Genomic DNA, 26,570 nt, shown 5'->3' on the forward strand with positions numbered 1-26,570 from the left:
TTTATTTTTAATTTAAATCTTTATTGTCAAGAGTATTACAGATGTCCCTCCTCTTTCCCCCCTTGTTCCCCTCCGTCAGTTCCTGCCCCACTCCAGGCTTTCATCACCCTATTGTCTGTGTCCATAGGTAATGCATATCCTCTGTAATAAAACCCTAATATGCAAATCAATTGAGCAGTGGAATGACTGGTTGCTATGATGTGCACTGACCACCAGGGGGCAGATGTTCAACATAGGAGCTGCCCCCTGGTGGTCAGTGCGCTCCCCCTTTGGGAGGACCGCTCAGCCAGAAGCCGGGTTCATGGCTGGCAAGTGCAGCAGTGGTGGCTGAGGCGGGAGCCTCTCCCATCTCCACTGCAGGCAGGCGGTAAGGAGCAAGGAGTCCCGGACTGCAAGAGCCCTGGACTGCGAAAGGGATGTCTGATTGCTGGCTTAGGCCGGATTCTTGGGGATCGCCAGTCTGTTCCATGTTTCCATGCCTCCGATTCTATTATTTATTTGTTTTTTTTTTAAATATATTTAATTGTCCGGCTGGTGTGGCTCAGTGGTTGAGCATCAACCCATGAACCAGAAGGTTGCTGGTTTGATTCCTGGTCAGGGCATATGCCTGGGTTGCAGGCTCAGTGCCCATTAGGGGGCATGCAGGAGGCAGCCAATCAATGCTTCTCTCTCATCCATATTTCTATCTCTCCCTCTCCCTTCCTCTCTCTCTCAAAATCAATAAAACATATTTAAAAATACATTTTATTGATTTTTTTTACAGAGGAGGGGAGAAGGATAGAGAGTTAGAAACATCAATTAGCTGTCTCCTGCACACTCCCTACTGGGGATGTGCCCGCAAAAAACGTACATGCCCTTGACTGGAATTGAACCTGGGACCCTTCAGTCCGCAGAAGGAAGCTCTATCCACTGAGCCAAACTGGTTAGGGCTCTGATCCTATTTTTTAGATTCAATTGTTGATAGCTATATATTTATTGCTATTTTATTATTCATATTTTTATCTTTTTTGTTCTTCGTCCTCTTCTTAAAGAATATCCTTCAACATTTCATATAATACTGGTTTGGTGGTGATGAACTCCTTTAGCTTATTCTTGTCTGTGAAGCTCTTTATCTGACCTTCAATTCTAAATGATAGCTTTGTTGGGTAGAGTAATCTTGGTTGTAGGTCCTTGCTATTCATCACTTTGAATATTTCTTGCCACTCCCTTCTGGCCTGCAAAGTTTCTGTTGAGAAATTAGCTGACAGTCATATGGGCACTCCCTTGTAAGTAACTGCTTTTCTCTGCAGCTTTTCTTTTGCTGCTTTTAAAATACTCTCATTGTCGTTAACCCTTGGCATTTTAATTATGATGTGTCTTGGTGTGGGCCTCTTTGGTTCCTCTTGTATGGGACTCTTTGGGTTTCCTGGACTTGTAAAGTAAGTCTATTTCTTTCACCAGGTAGGGGAAGTTTTCTGTCATTTTTTCAAAACCATCTGGCATGCCAAAACCGTTTGGCTCAGTGGATGGAGCGTTGGTCTGCGGACTGAAAGGTCCCAGGTTCGATTCCGGTCAAGGGCATGTACATTGGTTGCGGGCACATCCCCGGTGGGGGGTGTGCAGGAGGCAGCTGGTCGATGTATCTCTCTCATCGATGTTTCTAGCTCTCTATCCCTCTTCCTTTCTCTCTGTGAAAAATCAATAAAATATATTAAAAAACAAAAAACAAACAAACAAAAAAACACCACCTGGCAGGAGATTTTAAATATCTTGCTCTGTCTCTTCTCCTTCTGGCATTCCTATAATGCAGATGTTGGTACCTTTGAAGTTGTCCCAGAGGCTCCTTACACTGTCCTCATATTTTTGGACTATTTTTTCTTTTTGTTCTTCTGATTGAGTTTTTTTTTTCTTCCTCATATTTCATCTCATTGATTTGATTCTCAGAATCCTCTACTCTACTGTTGAATCCCTAGAAATTATTCTTCATTTCAGTTAGTGCACTGGTATGCTTAATTTATGAATGGTCCTTTTTTATGTCTTTGAAATTCTCACTAAGATTCTTGTCTCACTAAGTCCCTTGACGCTCTCATTAAGGACCTTGAGCAACCTATTAAGCATTGTTTTGAACTCTGTATCCATTTTGCTTCCATTTTTTCCCCTTGTCTCCTCATTTTGGCTGCTTCCCTGTGTTTGTTTCTATGTATTAGGTAGATCTGTTATGTCTGCCGGACTTGGTAGAGTGGCCTTGTGTAGTAGGTGTTCTGTAGGACCCATTGGCTCAGCCTCCCCAGTCACTCTAGGTGCACCTCTGTGTGGGCTGTGTGCACAGTCTCGTTGTATTTTTGTTGTAACTTTTTGTGTGGTACTGTGTGCTGTTTGTGCTTTTTGGTCTCATAATTTTGTCTTCTTTTTCTCTAAAAGGCACTGCAAATTGTATAAATGTCAGACCTCACAAAACTACCCATACTGCTCCACTAGGCATTTCTCACAATGCTTTGCATTTGCTTACATATACTCTCCCTCTCTAGATGCATGTCTCATTCTCCTTGCAGCCCTAAAACTTACTAGGGCCTGGTAAGCCCCCATTAAATGTGTACTGAATTGAATTAAATAAAAATAGAAATAAAATCTTGTTACTAGTATTTTTCTGATTTCCTATAACCCATAGCTTATTGATTAAAATATTTAACTTCTCTCTTTTCCAAGCTTGACACTCAATGAAAATCCCCTTTCTCTCCAAAAGCCTGAAAGAGTGGTGTGTACAGATTTCTTTCTGGATCAGCAGGAAGTGGAAAAGGAGAAGATGAATCACAGTTTGCAGTGGGGTCTCATGGTGAGGAGTCCAAATGAAGAACTTAACCACCGTGACTCAGCTGTAAACTTGGGGGTCAGCCTTGGTTCCCTCCTCTCCTTTCTCTCTCCTATCCATCCAATCCACTGTAAGTCCCACCCAAAAAGTTCTAAACTTTTTGTGCTCTGAATTCTTTGGTGTCTCACAAAACCCACTGCCCCTTCTCAGAATTAGAAAAATGCATAAGGTAAAACATGTAGGATTTCAAGTGAAATCAATTATATTGAAATACAGTCATCACAAGTACTTTGAATTGTGCTAATAGTAATCTATGGGCTTAATTAGCACATTATTGTTTAAGATCAAGCAAAGGTCTGATGACTACTGTCATCTCAAAGCCACAGTGAGTGAAACGACATTTTCAGAGATCTGCAACAACTGTACAGAATATGGAAACAGCTGTGCATTCCATTGGTGACAAAGCCCAAGTCCTGCTGTGCCACTGTGGTCTGTTGCCTACATTCAAGATAGAAGGAAATACTAGGTTTTTTGGTGAGAGGATAGCAAAAATCGAGACATAATTCCAAGTTCATGGACCCCCTCCCCCTGAATTCTATCCACAGACCCCTTGAGGGGTGGTTTGTGGAATCCAGGTTCCTGTTCTAAAATATTAATCAAACCAGAAAATCTCCTTTGAGTTTCATCACATTTGTAATAGAATCTAACGCCTTGTTGTGGCCCTGCATGAGCTAGCCGCCTGCTTGCCTCTCCTTCCTCACCTCCCTTGACTTCCTCTCTCCCTAACTCTAATCCAGCCACACCGGTCTCCTTTCTGTTACTGAATCCAGAAAGAAGTCCTTGCCTCAGGGCCTTTGCACATGCTGCTGCTTTGTACCTTCCTTTCCTTTTTGGTCTGCACATGACTGGCCCCTCCTCATCACTCAAGTCTCTATCAAATGCCTCCTCCTCAGGGAGGTCTCCCCTGGCCACCACTCTGATAAGGAGTCTTCCTTTCTCTTGATCTCATTGGTAACCTATTCATCCTAGCTAATAAAGAGGGAAATGCTAATTGACCCTCATGCTGTTGCAAAGATGGCGGCACCCACAGCCAATAGGAGGGAATATGCTAATTGACTGCCCTGCCCTCAAAGATGGTGGCGCCCACAGCCACAAGATGGCAGCGCCCAGTCCCCTCAGCCCCGTCGGGACGGCAGGCATGCTGCAAGGCTGAGCCCGCCTCCAGGCGGGCCTGGACACTCTGTACACCTGCCTCTGGAGTCCCCCAGTCCCCTCAGCCCCCCAGCCACCCAAGGTCACCTCGAGGCACAGGCAAGCCTTGGATGGCGGCTGCCCAGCTGCCCAGGGCTGCCCGAGTCTTGCGCTGCCGGCAGTGGCAGCAGCAGAGATGTGATGGGGCGTCGTCTTCCCCTGATTGCTGGGTCACCTCCCACCCCTGAGGGCTCCTGGACTGCAGAGAGGGAGCAGGCCGGGCTGAGAGACCCCCCTCCAGTGCATGAATTTTCATGCACCGGGCCTCTAGTTGTTTAATAACATGCTATTTAGCCTCCATGTGTTTGTATGTTTTTGGGTGTTTTTACTGTAGTTGATTTCTAATTTCATGCCACTGTGATCTGAGAAGATGCTTGATATGATTTCAATCTTCTTGACCTTGTAGAGACTTGTTTTGTGTCCTAACATGTGGTCTATCATTGTGAATGATCCAGGTGCATTTGAGAAGAATGTATATTTTGCAGCTTTGGGTTGAAATGTTCTATAAATGTCAATTAAATCCATCTGATCCAGTGTGTCCTTTAGCGTCACTGTTTCCTTGTTAATTTTTTGTCTGGAAGATCTATCCAGTGAAGTCAGCAAGGTGTTAAAGTCCCCTACTATGACTGTGTTGTTGTCGATCTCTCCCTTCAAGTCCTTCAAAAGTTTTTTTAAAAAATATTTTTATTGAAATAAGAGAGGAAGGGAGAGGGAGAGATAGAAATATCAATGATGAGAGAGAATCATTGATGGTCTGACCCCTGAATGCCCCTACTGGGGATCAAGCCCACAACCTGAATCAAACCCGGGACCCTTGAGTCCACAGGCTGACGCTCTATCTAGTGAGCCAAACTGGGTAGGGCTAGAAGTTTTTTTAAAAAAATATATTTGAGTGCTCCTATATTGGGTACATATATGTTTATCAGGGTTATATCCTCTTGTTGGATCAATCCCTTTAGTATTATGTAGTGACCTTGGTTGTCTCTTGTGATGGCTTTCATTTTGAAGTCTATTTTGTTAGATACAAGTATTGCTACTCCAGCTTTTTTTTCTTTTCCATTTGCATTGAAAAATTTTTTCCCTATTCCTTCACTCTCATCCTGTATGAGTCTTTTGTTCCGAGGTGGGTCTCTTGTAGACAGCATATAGTTAGGTCATGTTTTTGTATCCTTTCAGCTACTCTATGTCTTTTGATTGGAGCATTTAATCCATTTACATTTAAGGTTATTATTGATAGGTACTTATTTATTGCCATTTTAATTCTGTATACCCCCACCCCTCCCCAACCTTCCCATTGTAATTTGACAGTCTGTTTGATGCTTTACTGCCTCTGTATCTATCTTTTTGTTCACCAGTTTATAATGTTCTTTATTATCCATAAATGAGTGAGATCATGCAGTATTTTTCTTTCATTGACTGGCTTATTTCACTTAGCATAATGCTCTCCAGTTCCATCCAGGCTGCTGCAAATGGTAAGAATTCATTCTTTTTTTATGGCAGCATAGTATTCCATTGTGTAGATGTACCATGGTTTTCTGATCCAGTCATCTGCTGACGGGCACCTAGGCTGTTTCCAAATCGTAGCTATTGTAAATTGTGCTGCTATGAACATAGGGGTGCACCAGTCTGCATGTCAGAATGGCAATCATCAACAAATCAACAAACGACAAGTGCTGGCCAGGATGTGGAGAAAAAGGAACCCTCGTGCACTGCTGGTGGGAATGCAGACTGGTGCAGCCACTGTAGGATTCCATCTTGAATAGCCCTCAAACAATCACCCACAGGTTTGGTGAGAGTTTTTTCAACTGGGTGAGGCAATTGTTTCTGCCTGCAGGTTAATTGTTATTCTCAGTCTCTTAATGGGCTTCAGAATGGGTGTTTTCCAATAGGGTGGGTCAACCTTCTTCCCCCCAGGCAAAGCTGCCCATATAGCAAATGTCTGAGTGCGAAAGGTGATCCCCACAGCGTGAGGGAATGACTCAGCACAGGAAACCAGGGTGTCTGCCTTCTGAGTTCTAACTCCAGAGCCCCCAACCCTGGCTTCTGCTCTCACAGTTCCAGTCCACTGTGCCCTCCCTCTGCCACAGCACAAGGTGAGTGGCTCCACAGGGAATTTTGTGCATTAGTCCTGTAAGAGATGCCTGTCTTTCCAGTTGTCTCTCCCTGTCAGACAGCAACCACGCTACTTTTCATAGCCGGATGTTATGTGGGTACCCTTTTCAGTTCTGGTTCTCTCTTCTCGGGAGCCCATCTTGGGGATTAGACCCCAGAGTTCTCAGTGGCAACCCCCACAGCTGAGATATCTCCCTGCAACTTCAGTTGCTGTCTGTGGGTGCCTGGCCAACCCTTTTGTGTCTCCACCCCTCCAACCAGTCTCTCTGCGGTCTCCACATTCTGTCTTTGGTTATCCGAGTTCTCTCCAGCTAGTCTTCCGTTGATTATTCAGGAAGTTTTTCTGTATTTTAGTTGTAATTCCAGTTTTGTCCTAGGAGCATGTCTGTGCAGCATCCACTTACTCCGCCACCATTTTTTTAAAAAAAATCTTCCTTTCCCTCAGTCACTCTCTAGTCCATTACATTCTGTTCTTTCCTTCATAGCAACTGTCAGCTTCCTGTCTGTCTCCCCAACCAGAGAGGGAGCCAGCTCCATGAGGGCATAGACTTGTCTGCCTTGTTCCTCATTGTATCCCCAGGTAGAAAGGTGCCTGGACATGGAGGATATTCACAAAGTTTGCTGACTAAAGGAATTAAAGAAGGAGAAAGAGAGATGATTCTGAGTGAACAGTGAGCTGATTCAGAACCGGGGTTGGCCAGCAGGTGGCCCCATTTCTCCACAATTTAGAGAGAGCGTGCGATCTGAAGGCACTTGGGGGCGCAATGTAGGCTTATCAGTTAGAACAAATGTACCCCTCTGGTGTGGATTGTTGTTAACTGAGGAGGCTGTGCATGTGTGGGGGATGGGAATATGGGAAATTTCTGTACCATCTTCTCATTTTTGCTGTGAAACTAAAACTACTTAACATTTTTAAAAAAATTCTTTATTGGTTGAGGCAGTGGTCGGCAAACTGTGGCTCGTGAGCCACATGTGGCTCTTTGGCCCCTTGAGTTTTTAGCAAAGGCCAGCTTAGGAGTACCCTAATTAAGTTAATAACAATGTACCTACCTATATAGTTTAAGTTTAAAAAATTTGGCTCTCAAAAGAAATTTCAATCATTGTACTGTTGATATTTGGCTCTGTTGACTAATGAGTTTGCCAACCACTGGGTTAAGGTATTACATATTTGTCCTCATCACCCCATTACCGCTTTAAAAAAATTGTTGCACAGCTGGTGTGGTTCAGTGGTTGAGCATTGACCTATGAACCAGGAAGTCATGGTTCTATTCCTGGACAGGGCACATGCCCTGGTTGTGGGCTCATCCCCAGTAGGGGGCATGCAGGAGGCAGCCAATCAATAATTCTCTCTCATCATATCTCTCTTTCTCTTTCTCCCTCTTCCTTCCTCTCTGAAATCAATAAAAATATATTTTCTAAAAAGAAACTGTTTAAAAAATCATTTGTGGGCAGGAAGCTGTTCATGCTGTGATAAGGGGGAGAAGTGGCATCAGAGTGCATTAACTTGTAGGAAAAAACCCAATCCCTAGGAATCAGACAGAATGTGTTTACTTAAGTAATTTATTCTGATCCCCCGGAGAGAAACTGACCGCAGGTCCTGTTCAATGCGAGCACCTATTCTTGGGCAGGGAGACATAGCTGGACAGAGATAGGCACAGTTCAGGGTGATCAGGCCTGTGAAAAAGGAACGAAGTGCTCCTAAGGAATGTAGAGAAATCTGCCTAAGGGGCATATCAGAGACATTATTTTAAGTTAGAAGAAAAGGATGAATAAGCTTTGGGGAAGAGCTCAGGATCTCATGGGGGTCTATGCAGGGCATGTGTGTATACAAACCTATGCTGGAGACTGCAGACCCAGTTACACAATGGGACAGGGGTGCAGAATAACTACATGGACCAGACAACTGGCATCTCAGTAGAAACTGGATGGAGATGGTGGTATGATGTCAGTTCTGCATTGGACAAGGAGTGTGGTCAGGCCTGGACCAGGTTCATGCAGGGCTGAAGTGAAAGAAGCATGGATTTCCAAAGGGCAGAATATGAAATGAGCTCCTGAAGTAAAACATGGGTAGTTATGGGGGAGAAGTCTTGTTTGGAGAGAGAGGAGCAGGGATGGTGCTCCAACTTCGGGATCTCCTTGGTTATTTCTGCAGAATGTCAGGATGGTAAGTGAAGGAAGCTTGGAAGAGATATGCCCTATTGGACCAAAACACCTTTCCGTGCCTTGCAATGGGAAACGGACAAGGGTGGCATATGAAACGGTGCTCACAGTCCATTGGCTGTAATATCTGAGGGCCAGTCAGAGGCCAGAAGCCCACTGGCTCCCTACAGCTCCAGGTGAAGGTGGCTGCACCCAAAGAGGCAGGGACATATAGGAACATGAGCAATTCTTAAATCTGCCCCTTTTCCCAAAGCTGACTTCTGCACAACCTAGTCCCCATCGCTCAGCACCAATGGGAAGCCCTAACGATTTGATAGACACATAGGCCTAACCAGTCGCGTGAAAAGCCCTGCCAGGTCTGGCAATAAGGGGAGATGAGCTGCAGAGAAGGGCCTGCTCCTAGCTTCTCCCCCAATTCCCAAGTCTCCATCCCTTTCTCTTTTTGCTGCTGTTAACCTTTAACCCCAAATTATACTTTTCTTTTACTGTTCTCAGCTGTAGGACCTTGGTGTATTGGGGACCTTAGGTCCCCTGAGTAGCAGGGTCTTATCCATGTTGCATGTTGCAATGCTTCCCTCCTCTGTGATGATGTGGGCTCGGTCACTGGGAAAGCATGGCACAGCAAGGCTTAGGCAGGTCTATTAAGGGGCAATCATTATCTAAGTTATAGCAAGAGGAGGGAAGTAAGATGTGAAGCTACTTTCATACTTTGATTATCTCGCACTGAGAAGTGTTGCAGATTTGTTACTCTGTAATCTGTTGAGTAGTCCACCTTCCCAAAGCCCCAAACAAGAACAAATTGTAATTGGATGCCATTGCCATCAATAATCCTGAATAAAAAGAGTGGGATAGGTAACATCAGAAAAATGAATCGGTGATCAGGCATGTCCACTGCCCTTTCTACAGGTGGGCATGGGGATGGAGGTCTCCAGGTCTTAATATATTTGGAATAGCTCAATAGGTCCTTATATATCTGGAACAGTTCAAGGAGAAGGACTCAACAGCAGAGGACTAAGAAAAAAATGCAAGTAAGATCTTAGTATTACTTAAAGATATATTGAGTAGAAACATAAAATACTTTTTGAAAAACGCTTGAGACTCATGTCTGGCTCCTGGAGTCCTGAATCTTTCACTCTATGTTTAATAAAAATTATCCTCTAATTGATTTTGGGCTTGACAAAGAGAAGGAAACTTTCCCCAATATTTGCCTAGACGTTTTCCCTAAAATACTTTGGTAAGAGACTTTTATCTAAGCTTGTTCCTTTATTGATAAAATGAATGTAATCATGCATAGGTTACCAAGTTGCTGTGAAGATATATGGGAATCACATACAGTGGGTACTCAGTAAATGCTAATAATTGTCTCCAACCTTTTAGGGGTCCTTTGAAACTTAAGAGACATGAACTTTCCTAGTTCAGGCAACACCCTTGATTATGACTAATTTGATTCTTCCTGTCCTGCTTGGCCTCAGTTTCCCCATTTGAAAAATGTTAGAATAGCATTCAATTGGCATTCTATTGGCCAAAGCTGGCCTGAATATATGTCTTGTTTGACCTACAGAGAATTTAGAGAAGGAAACTGAGCCAACATTTGAAAATTAGGATGTTTTATACAGAAATCTAGTTTTCCAGATTCTCTTGAAAAAAAATCAGAAGATATGGCAAAACTGAGCCTACATTTCCTCCTGCCTGGCAATAATCTACTAGGGCCAAAAGGAGGCTTCCCCGTAAGGTAGGGCACATTTTCTAGGGCTCACCTGGCCTTCTTTACTCATTTATATGACCTGCTTGGCCCTGTAGTTCACTTCAGTTTGTGGCTCTCTGGACAGCTGAACACTGTCCATGCCTGGCACAGAGCAGGCACTTAATTATTGAATCATGATTCTCCCACCGTCTCCCTCTAGCATTCCTTCTTATCTGGCCCTAAGAAATACATGTTTGTATTTATCTGTGGTAGTTCCTGAATAATCGATTTTCACTTTGAGAAGTAAAATGAACAAGTCCTTTCTGTCAGTCAAGATAGACTAGGTTTGGCTTTGATAACAAACAATCCCTGAATCTCAGTGGCTTAAAACAATAAAGCTTTATTTCTTCCTTACTCACACAAACCTAGACACAAAATGAAAATACTCTTCCGTTTTTGCATGCATGAAGATAGGTATGTACAGAATCACATGTCAAATAAATATTCTGGAACATGAATTCATGCAAAACCTATTTTGAAGCTTAAATTGCACAGTTCCATCTTTGTTGGGATATTAAAAAGGTCCCAAGACCCAAGGGGGTAAGAGAATATCCACCATTGGCTAAGGAAATGCCCATGCTGAAAAAGGAACCAAAAGATAACAAAGCACCTGAAGGCTTAAAAAAAAAAAAAAAAAAAAGCTGAAGCTCCCACTGCACAAATCCCTCAATAAAATACCAAATATGCAGTGTCTGCAGGCTGTTGCACCTGCCCCAGTGAGGCCCCCACTTCTGGGCTTCTAGCTTAGGAGGGAGATTGAACCCAGATGCCCAATATGCAGAGCCACGGAGGGGGCTGGACTGGGTCGGAGAGAAGGGCCAACAGGCTGGAATCCTCTTCCTCCAGCAGGAGCTATAGGCAGGAAGAAAGGGGGCAGGACCAGGTTACATCTATTCCCCTCCCCAACCCCTTATTTAAAAAAAAATTTTTTTTAAAAAATTGATTTTAGAGAGGCAGAGAGAGGCAGAGAGAGATAGAAACATCAATGATGAGAATCACTGATTGGCTGCCTCCTGCACACCCCACACTGGGGATCGAGCCTGCAACCTGGGCATGTGTCCTGATTGGGAACTGAACCCCGACCTTTTGGTTCATAGTTGATGCTCAAACACTGAGCCATGCCGGCTGGGCAGCAACCCCTTCTTTTTACCCCATCCAACCCTGGTCTCATCTTTGTTCACCTGGATTACAGCAAACACTTTCTCCTCAATGATTTTCCCACCTCCAGTCTTCTCTCTTCTAATCCCTCCATCACATCCACCATACTTGTCTTTCTAAAGCTCAGGTTCTCTGATATGTCCCTGTCGAGCCCAGAAACATTTCTGGCTCCCCTTCATGCACAGCTGCGGGGCTAGACTCCCAAGACTGGCATGCCAGACCTCCATGATCAGAAAAGCCTCTCCAGCCTCATCTCCTCCTGTTTTCTCAGTTCTTCCAGGGCAGTTTCCTCATCAGCACACCAGGCCAAACCACTATTTTGGACAGGAGAATTCTCAGTCTTCCCTCTCTGTCCCCATCGGTTTCTCATTCCTCAAGATCCCTGTGGTTCTCAGATTTGTCACTGAGCTTTGTGAAGGCATCCAGTTTTCCCAGTAGAATGGAAACTTCTCAAATGCAGTCATCAGATCCCCTTCCAGGCCAGACCCTTGTTACCTCTTCAGCCCCTCTCCAACCGTCAGCAGGTAACTTGTGTAGAGAGAGCCCTGGCCTGGAGCCAGGAGACCAGACTCTGCCACTGCCTTGCTTTATGCCCTTAAGCAAGTCCTTGCCTCCCCCAGGGCCTCACTCTCCTTGTCATCAGGGCACTGGACATTTGCTTTTGAGCACCAAACTGATAAAACTGATCCACTGAATAACTCTCAACTGCAATCCCTAGGGGCTAAGTTGAGAAGCTTGGGGCCTGGCCTGAGGACATTTAAACTGCTGACCTCCTGATGTCCTTGGTTAGTTCCTGCTTACTCCAGTACCCCCATCTCCCAACCATCCCTATCCCATCCTCTCCTTTCAGGAAACAGGTTACCTGGATGGAGCAGGGAGATCCAGGCAGAGTTAGTGGGGACAGAAGGGGTCAGGCAGGGAGCCTGGGATGAATCTTTCAGCCCCACAAGAGCCTCAGCTGCCTCCCGCTGCAGCTGCCGCTCTGTGGAGGCAGAGGTCCAGGCCAGGCGAGAGACTCTAGGGGCCTGCAAAGGAAAGGGAGAGAAACAGAGTGGGAACCCCCCACTTCTGCCTACCCTTCAAGTGCTCCCTCAGCCCCCAATTACTTAACTATCCCCTACTCTTCCCTTTCCCAGGTCAACTTCCTCCCAGGGTCCTGGATCCCATTTCTTTCCCAGGACCTGTGGCTGAAGCAGAAGAGGGTCTGGGGTACCACAGGGCTGAAGTATCAAAGTTGAGCATCTAGAAATAAGGAGAGAAGATGCCAGGAATATTAAACACATGGACAGACATGTACACATGGGAAGAGGGGCAGGATTTTTCTACACAGCCATGCACCACATAACAATGTTTAGGTGAATGATGAACCACATATACATTGTTGGTCCCATAAGATTATAATGGAGCAGAAAAATTCCTATTGCCTCACGATGTGTAGCCATTGTAACATCCTAGTGCAATGCATTACTCACATGTTTGTGGTGATGCTGGTGTAAACAAACCTACTGTGCTGCCAGTCATGTAAAAGTCTACAATTATGTACAGTACATAATACTTGATGATGATAAGCCACTATGTTAATGCTTTATATATTCACTATACTATTAAAAAAATTAATCCTCACCCAAGGAGTAAGAATATTTTATTTATTTATTTATTTATTTATTTATTTATTTATTGAGAGTGGAACCGAGAGTGTAGGTGAAGAAGAGAAAGAAGAGAAACATCAGTGTGAGAGAGACACATTGATTGGTTGCCTCTTGCACATGCCAACCGGGGGCATGAATCTGGGAATCAAACCTGTGACCCTCCAGTGCCAGGCCAAGCTCTAACCACTGAGGAAAGCTGGCCAGGGTTATACTATACTTTTGAAAAATATGTTTTTATTGATTTTCAGAGAGAGGGATACAGAGATAGAAACACTGATGAGAAACATTGATCGGCTGCCTCTTGCATGCCTCTTACGATGGAGCCCGTAACCCCGGCATGTGCCCTGACTGGGAATTGAATCAGCAGCATCTTGGTACCTGGGTCAATGCTCAACCACTGAGCAACACTGGCTGGGCTGTATTATACTTTTTAGTGTTATCTTTCTATTCATAAAGCAAAGCTTGTTGTAAAACAGTTTCAGCAGCAACCTCATACATCTCATGTTTACCCCATCATTTTCTCTTGATCTTGATTTAATCTCATTTTGTTTAGTAAATGTAGTGCAGCTTAAGTGTGAAGTGTTTATAAAATCTACAGTAAATACAGTCATGTCCTAGGCCAGTGATGGGCAACCTTTTGAGCTTGGTGTGTCAAACTTCGCCAAAAAACTGAGCATAACTCGGGTAGTGTGTCACTTTGAGGAAAAAACATTATTTCGCAAATGTTTCATCCTCAGGAGCAGCAAATGTTTCATCCTCGGCATGCGGCCGCCTCAGCGGCCGCGTGTCATCAGAAATGGCTACGCGTGTCAGTGCTGACACGCGTGTCATAGGTTCACCATCACTGTCCTAGGCCTTCGCATTCACTCACCACTCACTGACTGACTCACCCAGAGCAACTTCCAGTCCTGTAAGCTCTATTCATGGTAAGTGTCTTAAACAGTTTTTATCAGTAAATTAGAGACACTATTACTTCTCAGGTTGTCATGAGAATTAGCAATAATAATACCTAATACTGTAGGTTTTACAAACACTTCACACTTAGGCTGCACTATACTTATTAAATAAAATGAGATTACATGGTAAGTGTCCTATACACTTTTTTAGCTTTCATACCATATTTTTACTGTACCTTTTCTATGTTTACATACATAAATATTTACCATCTTGTTACAATTGCCTACACCAAGCATGTCAAACTTGAGGCTGGTGGGCTGCGAGTTTGACATGCTTGGCCTACACTATTCAGTACAGTAAGAGGATATACAGGTTTGTAGCCTAGGATCAGTGGTCTATAACACATAGCCTAGGTGTGTAGTAGGCTGTACCATCAGGTTTGTGTAAGTGATGCTCGCACAACAATGAAATGGCTCAGAAAATATCGCTGTTGTTAAGTGGCTTGTGACTGTATTCAAATCTGGGAATCTGAGTGACTGCTGGGTCATTAGGCTTTGTGGCCTTGGACAAGTCCCTTCCCCCGTGTTAGCGTGCTTTGTTTTCTGTGAAATGACCACCCCTGCCAGCTTCTTTCTCCAGGGCTGCTGTGAGGATTATAGGAAATCATCGGTGTCAATTTTGTAAAAACTGACAAAATGGGATAACTGCTCCTGCCCTACCAGAGTCTCATTTTCCTCCCCCTGGTTCCCTAATCCCCATGGAACTTGAGGAGCAGTCTGGCCCACCTTTAGGAAGCTTTCTCTAAGGCCTCTGGCCTCTCTCCTGGCCTCGAAGGCTCTCATCATCATTCCCTTGCCCCCATTTCAGCAGGTAATTTGACCTCATTTTATCTGTTTAAGCCGATTTAATAGCTACTATTTGTTCAAGGCCAGGGCCTATGCTAGGTGTATTAGATATTATTATTACTAATTCTCATGACAACCTGAGAAGTAATAGTGTCCCTAATTTGCTGATAAAAATAGGCTCAAAATTGGTAAAAACATCGTACAAAGGTTCACAGGCACAATAAACACATTATCTTCTCTCCCTACTCACGTGTGGGGCAGGGCAGAGGGCCCCTGGGATTCTCCAGGAAGAGGAGCAGTCAGTATTGGGTGAGATCCAGGGCACGTTGGGAGGGGTCCATGAATGGGCAGCCGGAGGGAGGTGCCAGGGTCAAAGCCTAATGAGGGGAAGAGAATGCAGAGTGTATAGGGGTCAGAGGTCATGACTTCTGTCCTCCCTCTTCCTAGTCTGTATCCTCTTCTTCTCTTTCTGATACAGTGGCACACTGGCATTCACACATTTATCAAATTCATCTTACCAGGGAAGGGATGCAGAGGGACAACAGGTTTTTGGCATAGCAAGCGGCACACTACTGGGGCCGGCATGGAAAGGCCTGGAGGCAGCCAATGTCCAGGGGTCCAAGCACTTGGAGTCCAGGGCAAAGGCAAGGGTTCTGGGGGACAGCTAAGCAGCAGAGGCCCCTGGGAATTCTCCTGCAAGGGCAGAATACACATGGAGTCAGGTGCAAGGCTGGGAAAGAAATGGGTATATTCTAGGATGAGGGCAGGACTCCAAAACTTCAGAGCTTAGAGGGCCGTGAAATCCCACTCCTTATTTTGCCCATGGAGAGAAGAGATTTTCCCAGGATGGTACAGCAAGTCAGGGTTGACCTAGAACCCAGGTGACAAGGACAGAGAGAAAGGGGGCTGGGCAGGGGCTAGGAGAGGAGTGACTCCCTCAGGGCCCGGCTCTCCTTACCTTCCCAGGGGGGGTCAGTGCCAGTGGGACTGCCCCACGGAGGGTCTGAGGCTGGGGCGCTATGTTCTCCTTTCCGGCTGTGGGGGACCAGGGAGAGCTTTGGTGAATCCTTTCTCCCCACCCCATCCCACTCCAATTGGGCCCTTTTCTACCCGCAGATCTCAACGCAGCCTCCCAACACGTGATCACATTGTGAAGGTGGGGAGGCTAAGGCCCAGAGAATAAAAACACCTTGTCCGAGGTCACACAGCAACTCAGTGGGATGCCTGGGACTCTTTTCCCTCCCCCTGCTTTCTCCACCCAAATCCCAGTCCCATCTGGAGCCAGAGACACTCACGGGGGAGCCCTGGTCGCGTGGCTGCCTTCTTGACGTGGCTGTGAGCTTTAGGAGAAGCCGCCCCTCTCATCAGCTCCTGAGCCAGGTGCCTCTTTAGCTGTGCCTCCTGCTGCCTACGCAAGGCCACCTGGGCAGCCATGACCCTTCGGCGCTCCCTAAAAGGAGGCTTGTGAGTAGAACATCGGCCACCCTGGAGATGGAACGCATCCTCCTCCCTTCCCGGGGCCCCCTGCTCACAAGATGAGGACGCATTTGTGACACTCGCAAGCCTGAAAGAGGCAGAGGCGCTTGTGGCCCTTGAGGTGAGCAGTGACGCCGTGGTTGCGGCAGCGGGCGCAGGTTGGAGAGCGACTGACAGCTCTCTTGGGCAGGAGCTCGGTGCCCTGGGGCACTCTGGTCTCATCCCCTGCGGCAGAGTCTGAGGAGCAGCGGCGGGCAGCAAGCATTTCATTAGGTTCCATGGCTCTGGGGGCAGGAGTGGGGGGCCAGGAGGCCAGGTGAGCCGCCTCCTGCCCAGCCCTCCTGCCCTGGGAGGCCACAGCTGGGCTGGTTCTCCATCCTGCCCTCTGGGCTCAGCTTTCACCCTCCCTTCTCCCTTCTTCACCCCACTCCCTTCCTCCGGCACCCTCCTTCTTCCCAAGAACCCCTCTCCTCTTTCCTTACTTACGTATTCCTTCTTTTCTTTTTAAATGTGTTTTTATTGATTTTTTTACAGAGAGAGGAGGGGAGAGGGATATAGAAATAGAAACACTGATGAGAGAAGAACTACATCCATCGGCTGCCTCCCGCACGCCCCCTACCGGGGACTGAGCCTGCAGCGCGGGCTCGTGCCCTGACAGGGAATCGAACTGGCGACCTCTTGGTACCTGGGATGCTCAACCGCTGAGCCACAAAGGCCGGGCTCCTATGTATTCTTTCAATGCAAGCATTATTCTCTTCTGCTCACCTGTACTTCCCATGCACAAATCTCAGTTTTAGGCATGCTCACACACTCTCATGCTCCCTGCAAGGAATTCTTCATGCCTTTCCACAACCACCTGTTCCAACAGGTTTTCTTGAACAATGACCCCCCTTCCCGCCTGGATTTATCCAATTCGTACAAAGAGTTTATGCTCCCCTTTCAGCTCATGCATGCCCTGCAATTCAACGTTCCCTTTGCAACCCTTTGGATTAGTTCACTCTCTTGCACCCACAGGAATTCCATTCTTCTCACAGAGTTCTTGCCCCACTTTCAATAATTATTTTTTATTCTCTCAACAAATGCGTTTCGAGCCCTTTCCACGTGCCGGGCCCTGATTTAGCACTCCCCTCCCCGGAGGAATATCCCTATTGCACTCAGCACGGTCTCCAAACTCGGATGCAAATCTGCGCACCCCTGTGCCCCACACTTTCTGTGCCATTGCTCACACCCAACAACTGGGGGCCCATCCCAACTCCCGCAGTGCACCCCCTCATGCAGCGGTTGTTCAGAACCCCCCTTACAGCGGCTGTCCCTCCAAAAGCTGTGCTGTGGCCGGTCCCGGGGTCCCGGGGAGGGGGCGGGGCAGCGAAGGCCCACAGGGTGGGGGAGGGGAAGCGCGAGGGGGAAGCCCGGGGTAGGCGAGGGGATGTGGGGGGCGGGGAGGGGGGGTGTCCAGCGCAAGAAAGAGGGAGGTGGAACAGGGAGGGGCGGGGTCGTGTTCGCACCCTCGGCCCACAGTTACCACAGTCTCGAGCTGGGTCAGACTCCCGAGGAGGCGAAAGGACGCGGTGAGGAAGTGACCTAAGGAACGGAACAGCTGCGCCCGCTCCTGTTTCCCCCCCCCGCCCCGCCCCTCCTCAGAAGGACCAATGAGCTTCAAGTGCCGCTTCTTGTCGCGAGGCAAGCGGCCAATGAGCTTCAAGATTCTTCGCGACTGGCCTGCCCCTTACCTGCCCCTGCTCATCCTGTGGGCTAGCAAGCCAGCCAATAGCGCTTCGAGTTGAGACTCACGCCCATTTCCCCTCTCCCCGTGTCTTGCCTTTTCCAGATGGTTCTTATGCTTTGGGGGGAAGGTGGCCCGTGGGGCGTAGAATTCGGCTTCCAGGACAAGGCTGGCCCTCCCCCCTCTCCACCCCTTCCCCCCACCTCCCAACAGCCAGCGCAGACCCGCCCCGCTGGCAAGCGTTGACCGGGATCCGTTTGCGCAGGCGCGGCCTTGCCATCGGCCTGTCACTGCGTCGCCCCGCGCGTGCTCTTGGCCTCAACGCTCCGGGTGGCTCCCCTTTGCTGCGTGGACGCACCTGTTTCCTCTCCCTTTTCTCCGGGCGCCCCACCTCCCGATCTGACCTACCCTGTGACTTGTTTTCCTTTCCCAGTCTCCCCTCGATCGCGCCCCTTTCCTGTGTGTCTTCTTGTCCGTGTGGGTGCTGATTTTCCTAACGTGGTTTTCCTGTTCTCTTGGAGTCCCTCCGCTTGTCCGGGGCGTTCATTTTCGGGCTTCTTCCCTCCGCAGGCCTCATCCCTGACAGCCTGGCCCCTTCCGCACGGCCGCCGCCACTGCAGTGTTTCTGTCTTTCGGCCCGGTCCACCCTTAGTGTGCATCTGCCCCCCCCAGATTTCACTCGCTGCTCCTCCCTGGACTCGTTGCCTTCTCTGTGTGTCCCTGTGAGACCCATCCCACACTTTCCCTTCCGATCCTTCGTGTGTTGTCCACTTTTCTCGGCGTGCTCTGTCCGGTCCCCTTGCCCCCTGAGACCCTGGTCCTTGGACCTCACTCCCCACGTCCCTGCAGCTCTGGCTGTGCCCTCTGCTGGTCCCCCTCTGGCTCCCGGCAAGGTTCTCCTCCAGCAATCAATCTCTCTCTCTCTCTCTCTCTCAGGGGTAGCATCTCCTCCAGCCGCCACTTAAACCCCTTTTCCTTGAGGATTTAATCCCGTTATTTATTTATTTATTTATTTATTTATTTATTTATTTATTTATTTTCCTGGTTGTGTCCCTGCTTTTGCTCAGGTGGTTGGCTCCTGCCCTTTTTGCATCCCACGCTGGTGTGTGCTGTCTCCTCTGATTGGATCAACCCCTTTGTGCGATCCTTTGTCAGCCTTGATTTCTCACCCCCGTGTCCCTGTTCTGCTGGTCATTGTCCTCTTATTTGCCAAGATTTCTGGGATACAGAGCCCGTGTGTCAGACATTCTGGACAGAAGAGAGTGGCAGTCGGTGACCTCTAGCTGGACTGCTGTGCAGGGGAGCAGTGCCGGATAAAGCGGGAAAGGTGGTTTGGGGCCCGCCTAGGGGCGTCGGGTGGGGGTGGGGTGAATGGGAGACTTAGAAAGCCAGCTGAGGAGGTTGACCTTGATTCTTTAGGTAAAAGAGAGGAGGGAGGGGAGGAGCCACGTATGGAGAGCTTAGCACTTGCCTGGCACTTTATGTTAATAAGATGCATTATAATCCACTTTATAAACGTGTTCACAAAATTGCACACTTGAGATACATTATAATGCACTTTGTAAATGTGTTCAACAAGTTGCACAAGGTTGCACAGCTGAGTGGTCTCTGGACTATGTACATCCTACATTGTCTTAGTTATTTTCAGTAAAATAACTTAGGCACTCATTTCAGCTGGCTAATGCGTATCTTGTGGTTTGTGTGTGTGCTTGCAAGGGGTGCAGCATTTTACTTGCATGAGGTTTTGATACATGTAAGGGATAATTGTATTCTTTACTATTTAAAATAATTTGCACTGTGCTTTTATGATCCATCCACGTACATGTTATGTGTACATGTAATTTGTTCCTTCTAACTGCTGGGTGACATTCCATGGTGTGCAGCCTCTGTGTTGAGTGTTCACTAGGTCTCTGGGAAGGATGCCACCTTGCCTTCAACTTCCTGCCACCACAATCATGCTGCAGCCTCATGCTTGTTCCTTTGTAGATGAAGGGGGAAATCTCTATTATGTGGACCTAGGGTATACCAGAAACGGGCATTTGTAAACCTAATTTAACTAATTATTGCCAGAGTCCTCCCCACAATGGTGCTTCGGGCCTGGGACACTGATCAGAACTCTTCTCTCTTCCTCCGGGTCCAGAAGAGTTCAAGTTGAGTTCAAGTGTCTCTTCACATGTTTGTTAGCCTTTTGCTTTGCTCCTCTGAGAATTGCCTCTTTGTGTGCTTGGGCCATTTTTTGACTGAGGTTGCTCTCTTTTTCTTGTCAATTTGCTGGAGTTCCTTAGTCATTCTCATTGGTTTAAGACACTGCATTAACTCTTCTATGCCAATTCTGGCATTTCATATTATTTTAGAAATTTATCTACTTCATCTGGGTTTTTCCATTTATAAATGTAGAGTTATTAATACTTTTATTATTTTTAAAACATCTGATGCCTGCTACTTCCTATTTTTCATTCTGCATTTTATTTGCATCTTCTCTTTTTCTCTTAATTAGATTTGCTAGTGAATTATCTTACTTTGTCAAGGAATGAATGTTAGTTTTTTGGTAATGATTTATTGTTGTTTTCTATTTTGTTGTTTTATACTATCTTCATTTCAATCCTTTGGGGGGGATGCTTTGTTGCTTTTTATATAACTTCTTGAGTTAAATCATAAACTTAAAAAAACCTCACCCGAGGATATGTTTTTATTGATTTTTGAGAGATAGAGGAAGAGAGAGAGAGAGAGAGAGAGAGAGAGAGAGAGAGAGAGAGAGAGAGAGATCATTTCGAAAGAAAAACATTAATCAGTTACTTCCCAACCGGGAATCGAACTGAAACCTTTTGGTGTATGGGATGATGCTCTAAACAACTGAACCTGGCCAGGGCCATGAACATATTTTTAATGCTTCTTGTTTCTTGATAAATGTATTTAAAGTATAAACTTACTTCTATTTGTCCCAAATTTTGATGAGTAATTAAAAAAACTTTTGATTTTGAAATTATTGTTAGCTCACAGGAACTTGCAAAAATTGTATATAGAGTTCCTTAAACCCTTTCTCCCTCTTCCCCATAGGGATATCTTATATAACTGTAGTTTATAAGAAGGAAATGGACATTGGTACAATACTCTTAACTAGACTATAGACCTTAATTCAGTTTTCACCAGGTTTTACAAGCACTTGTGTATGTGTGTGTGTGTAGTATGTTCAATATTATTCACTTCTAAATACTTTTAAATTTTTTTGGGGAACCAAGGATTATTTAGTAATATGTCAATTAATTTCCACACATGCATTTGTCGTTCTGATCTCATTGTCTCTGGAGAACTGTGGTATTTGAATAAGCCAGTATCCTCTGCTCAACGCCCTGTCTAATGGGGAGGACCTAAGCAGGGGAGTGAGAAGCTAATGTGGTGGGTCCAGGTTAAGCTGGAGGGGAGGTCGGCGTTGGTGGTATAGTGGTGAGCATAGCTGCCTTCCAAGCTGGAGGGGAGACTATGGAAATGAGAAGATCTGTGTCCCTGAAGGTCTCAGGGAGCCTATGTCATAGAAAATAATAATCAATTTTCTGCTCTAGAAACAGTGACTCAGCTTGAGACCTAGATTGAAATTGGCTCCAGACTGACCACTAGCATCCGGGACCTTGACATAGGACCATGAGACTTCAGCATTTGAGACCTGTGCAGCTGCTCTGCCTCGTAGGGGCCATCTCCACTCTGCCTTGTATGTCCTGTGGTACTAGATGCTTTGGGACCTCCGGAGGGAGGAGGCTGGATATCTGTGTTTCTTAGGGAGACAGGATCTGTGTAGGCTGAGCTCTTGGTTGGCAGTTCAGGGGCGATGTAGGTATTGTGAGGGACAGATAACTGGAAGATCATTCTCTATTTAGGGGCTCGGGCTCTTTTGTGCTATGAAGCAACGTCCTCACTCTTCAGAGCTGTTAGTTTCCAGAATTGGAAATGGTTACTGATGAGGAGCATGGTGTGTAAGCTGAGTGAGGGCTGCGAGGAGACGCTGGTGCTCATCAAGACAGGTGAAAGAAGAAGCTTTTATTTTTTTGGTGGTTCTTCTGACTTCTAGCTTTATTCCCAGCACCTAGGGACTCTAGACTGAAGTTCCAGATATTTACCACATTATATCTTTGGGAATAACCTCAAGACACTGTCAGGCGAGGGGCAGGACCCAGCTGGTTATGGTGTGGGCTGGATAAGAGGTGGGCAATCCCAGGCGGAGCGGGGCAATCTGGGAACAAAGAAAAGGATGAGACACAAGGAGAGAGGAGCAGAGGGACTTCTATGGGGAGGGAAGTGATAAAAAATAGATGGTGACCCCAACATGTGAGTCCTGTGAAGCTGCTGTGAGTGGACACTGAAGGAGAGGCAAAGTTGTTCCTGGGGCAGAGCGAGTAGGAAGAACAGAGTGGAGGGGAGGGTGGGAGGGTTGGTCTCTGGGTGTGGCCAACAACACTGATCAGAGCTCTCTCTTCTCTGCTCCTCAGGGAACAGAAGGGGAGTTGTGGGTTTTAAAGGCTGCAGCCCATCCTCATCTTACCCCCAGCAAGTCTCCTACCTCGTTTCACCGCCTGGATTGTCCATTGCCTCCTATAGCCGCGTTTGCCGGACATATCTCTGCAATAACCTCACTAACTTGGATCCTTTTGTGAAACTCAAGGACACTCCTAAGCCTACAACATTTTCTTCCCTTAGTTGCCCAACCTGTGTCGGGGAGCACTCTAAGGATTGCCTCCCCAATTTTGTTACCACCGATTCTTGCCCCCACAATGCACCCACGTGTTACAGTTCCACCATAAAATTTCAGGCAGGTGAGAAGAGAGAAACTTTATCAATTGCCTGCTCCATACCAAGTGCTGTCTGGCACCTTCCTATCTGAGAGAGGCTGGTGGGATCTGGAGAGGGGGTTGGGGTTGTGGGCACCAGGCACATGAAATCCAAGGAGGAAGGTGCCTGGTGCCCAAGTTTGGTGGGAGAGCAGGAGGGGCAGGTGCACCTGAGTCTTGAAAGTGTCCCTGACTCCTCCCTCTCTTCCTTGCAGGGCTTCTCAATACCACCTTCCTCCTCATGGGCTGTGCTCGTGAATATCGCAAACTTTTAGCAGATTTCCGCTATATTGGGACCATCAGAGTGACTGAGGCCCTCAACATCTTACAGAAGGCCCAGATTGCTGGTGCAGAGCCCTCCCGTCAGGGTCCTGCTTGGGGCATCCTCTCAGGCCTCCTGCTTGCCTTTAGGGACTATTTAACTGGACCAGACAAACACCCAGACCCTTTCACATAACCAAATAAAGTCACAGAGTTGCCTTTTTGCTTTGTCCTGTGGTCCATGAGGGTTATGGAGGTGTGGACGGTGTGAGGGGGGTCAAGCATGTCCAGGGAGGTGGAGAGCTGTGGCAGGCAGTAGGCAGTGCTCATGGTGAAGTGAGCATGAGCAGGGGGTGGAGGGAGGAGGATCACTGGCAAAGTGACTGTCATGCTCAGCAACCGGGGGAACCCAAATACTTTTTTTTCCCTCCTCCTTCCTGTGGGGACTTGAGTGCTAGCCTGGGTTCAGCCACTGACTGAGAAACCCTGGCCAAATGTCTCCCCCTTTCTGGGCCTCAGTTTCCTCCCCTTTAAAGTAAAGCACCTTATGAATTAGAGCTGAGTCTCATCAGGGTGATTTAAGAACGTGATCCCTTATTGTCTACTTGGTATGTGTCCCTTGCAGTGCTAGTATTAGGATCTCATTTAAATTCTCACAAGACCCCAGTGAGATAGCTTTTATCCCTAATTTGTAAGGAAGAAACATTCTTGGAGGTTAAATTAGTTGCCCAGAGTAGAATCCCTTTTGCCTCCCCTTTTCCTGTTGATCTCTTTTCCTGTTGAGGAAATTTTGAGAAAATTGGAGACCTGAGCTGCTTTCCTCTGCACAGTAGTAGTTACTTTTTTACATGAGTCTAGAAATTTTATTCTGATTTTAAAATTTCTATATACACATTTATATTAATACATGCTCTTAGTATAATAAAGGCTCTAGTTTTACAGATTGTCTCATAAAAGAATTATGAATGTCTTAAAAATAAAAAATATATATAGTATAGCTTTTATTGAATTGCAAGAGATGAATTTTTATTATACATATAAGTCTTTGGAAACAACAAAATAATGAAGACATCATAATTCCAATTTCCTGTGTTCTGGGATTAATTTAATGTTTCTTCTATGCTCAGATTCCACCATCCCCTACCTCTAGAAGCTGAATAAGGCAAGGGATAAAAGTAAAAAAAAAAAAAAAAATCAAAAAAATCTCTCTATATAAAACCCTAATATACAAATAGACCAAACGGCAGAACAACTGAACAACTGGTCGCTATGATGTGTGCTGACCATCAGGGGGTGCACACAGAACATGGTGGGCATCGGCTGCAGTGGGATGGTGGAGCAGGTGTGCGGGACGCCAGACCAACGTGCCAGTTGCTGTCATTGGGGCGAGCCTCCGGTGGTTACTGAAATTTCTTTGCTCCCACGTGTTATGGTCCCACCTGCTGCCAGTGCCAGTGCTGGAGCTGCCGCTTGTACCTTCTGCCGGTGCCTGGCACCGGTCCCAATCGCTCAGTGCCGTCAGTGGGTGCGAGTGGTGGCTGCTGGCCCCGATTACCCCTGAGGGCTTCTCCACCTCCCCCCTGTTCCTGAGGGGTGATTGGGGCAGCAGCCACTGCTAGCACCCGCTGATGGCACTGGCCTCAATCACTGCTCTGTCAGTGGGTGCGAGCAGGGCCGGTGCTATCAGTACGTGGGAGTGGAGGGAGCGGGAGTGGAGCGGGGCTGTGGTGGGAGGGGCTGGGCGGGGGCGCAGAGGATGGGCTGAGACTCATCCCTACACCCGCTGCAGCCTCTCGGCCCACAGTTCCTTTCAAGGTGCACAAATTCGTGCACTGGGCTCCAAGTAAAAAAATAAAAGCAAGGGAGATACATCAGACAAGTAATTACACAATACAGGTTTTAATGGAAGTCTGGTCAATTTCCCAACCTTCCCTGAGTTCTGTTCATTTGTCCATAGCTGTAGCACCTGCTAAATAAAAAAGACTCTGGGTTTTAACAACACATTTTAAGGATGCTAGTGTAAAACTTTTATCTCTATGAAAGGGAATTACTCAAATCTAAAAGCTTTTTAAAAAATATTTTTATTTATCTCAGAGAGGAAGGAAGAGGGAAAGAGAGATAGAAACATCAATGGTGAGAGAGAATCATTGATCGGCTTCCTCCTGCACGCCCCACACTGGAGATCCAGCCTGCAACCCAGGCATGCACCCTTGACCAGAACCAAACCTGGGTTCCTTCAGTCCACAGGCTGATGCTCTATCCACCTACCCAAACTGACTAGGGCCCTAAAAGCTTTTTTTTTTTTTTTTTTTACTGGGAGATGATTTCAGGCATAGAAATCTACAATTTCAAATATATCCAACCTCAATGAACACAGTGAAATGAGAAGATTTTTTAACATTTACAACCTTTAATACTGTAGAAGTTTCTATTACACATAACTGCAGAACACTAAATTCTCATAATTATTTTTGCTGATTCTTGTGTCAAATGTCAAGAGTTAACCATGAGTTATCAATAAAACTAGTATTTCATGCAAAAGTATCACTTATGATAAATTACCTTTTCTAGTATGAAATTAATTTCCTTAAAAAAAATAGGTACCATGTACTAAAAACAGCACTATGCCAAGTAGTATTCCTGCATACATGTTTCTAATACAAACTAGCTATAAGCAAGATAAAATAATCAACATAACAACAAGGCAGATTATATTCTTTCATTAACTGCCCTATGAAAAGTTATCTTTAAAGGAAATTTGGGAGGGCTATAGTTTTTATTTTATTTTATTGACAGCTACTAGGTGATTTATTTCTAATGTTCAGAAGTCCCAATTTAGTAAGCATTGAAAACTCTGGTAATCAGAAAAGATTTTGTATTTAACAGTAATTCCATGAAATTCCATACTTCATATTACAGAATAACAAGTTAATTAATACATATACTTTAGAACTGTGCTATTCAGTACAGGCCACTGGCCTCTTGTGGATAATGAGCACTTAAATGTGGCAAGTCCCCATTAGTAAAATACACACCAGATTTTAAGGAATTCATATAAATGAAGAATATAAAATATCTTAATGATTTTAATATTGATTGCATGTTGAAATGATAATATTTTGGGTCTATTGAATTAAATGAACTATATTAATAAAATCAATTCCAGCTGTTTATTTTTATAATATTGCTGCGAGAAAATTTAAAATGATACATGGCTTCACGTTATTTTTCTATTCTACAGAAATGCTTTAGAAACATCAGACTCATTAATCCCAATCCACATCCTTAAGTTTCAGCATTACGGTACTGAGATATTTTAATACATTAACACAAGGTTCCTGAGCTTAGATTGAAATACGACTCTATCTTAAAAACAAAACAAAATCCTACTCTACAATCTTTTTCATTACCTTCTGTATACTGGCAACTGTGCAAAACTTTGGTTAGTTATGTCTGCAAAGGGGTCTTTTTGGGAGATGAAAATGTTCTGAAACTGGATTGTGGTGATGGCTTCACAACTATAAATGCATTAAACTATCACTGGACTGTATACCTACAACCTGCAAATTGTATAGCATGTAAATTACACCTTGATAAAGCTGTTTGTTTTTAAGTGTACAGGTAGAGCCCAGCAGATCTGAAGTGCCATTTAGAAACTGCATATAAATGTGCCTGGGTTGCAGGTT

The 26,570-nt window shown here is 45.9% G+C and overlaps 2 protein-coding genes across 2 annotated transcripts; one reads left to right on the top strand and one right to left on the bottom strand.

Moving 5' to 3' along the window:
* Positions 1-10,794: 10,794 nt before the first annotated feature.
* Positions 10,795-16,360, bottom strand: DMRTC2 (DMRT like family C2; the record flags this gene model as incomplete). Its single annotated transcript, XM_079759581.1, has 8 exons — positions 10,795-10,907; positions 12,076-12,238; positions 12,395-12,455; positions 14,855-14,981; positions 15,123-15,297; positions 15,563-15,639; positions 15,900-16,054; positions 16,137-16,360. The coding sequence occupies 8 exons, from the start codon at positions 16,358-16,360 to the stop codon at positions 10,795-10,797; spliced, it is 1,095 nt and encodes a 364-aa protein (XP_079615707.1).
* A 5,082-nt stretch (positions 16,361-21,442) lies between these two features.
* Positions 21,443-23,080, top strand: LYPD4 (LY6/PLAUR domain containing 4; the record flags this gene model as incomplete). Its single annotated transcript, XM_079759794.1, has 4 exons — positions 21,443-21,509; positions 21,676-21,819; positions 22,285-22,608; positions 22,839-23,080. 4 exons carry the CDS (start codon positions 21,443-21,445, stop codon positions 23,078-23,080), a joined length of 777 nt encoding a protein of 258 aa, XP_079615920.1.
* Positions 23,081-26,570: the final 3,490 nt, after the last annotated feature.

This window comes from Cnephaeus nilssonii, assembly GCF_951640355.1.
Source record: "Cnephaeus nilssonii genome assembly, chromosome: 20".
Taxonomy (NCBI): domain Eukaryota; kingdom Metazoa; phylum Chordata; class Mammalia; order Chiroptera; family Vespertilionidae; genus Cnephaeus; species Cnephaeus nilssonii.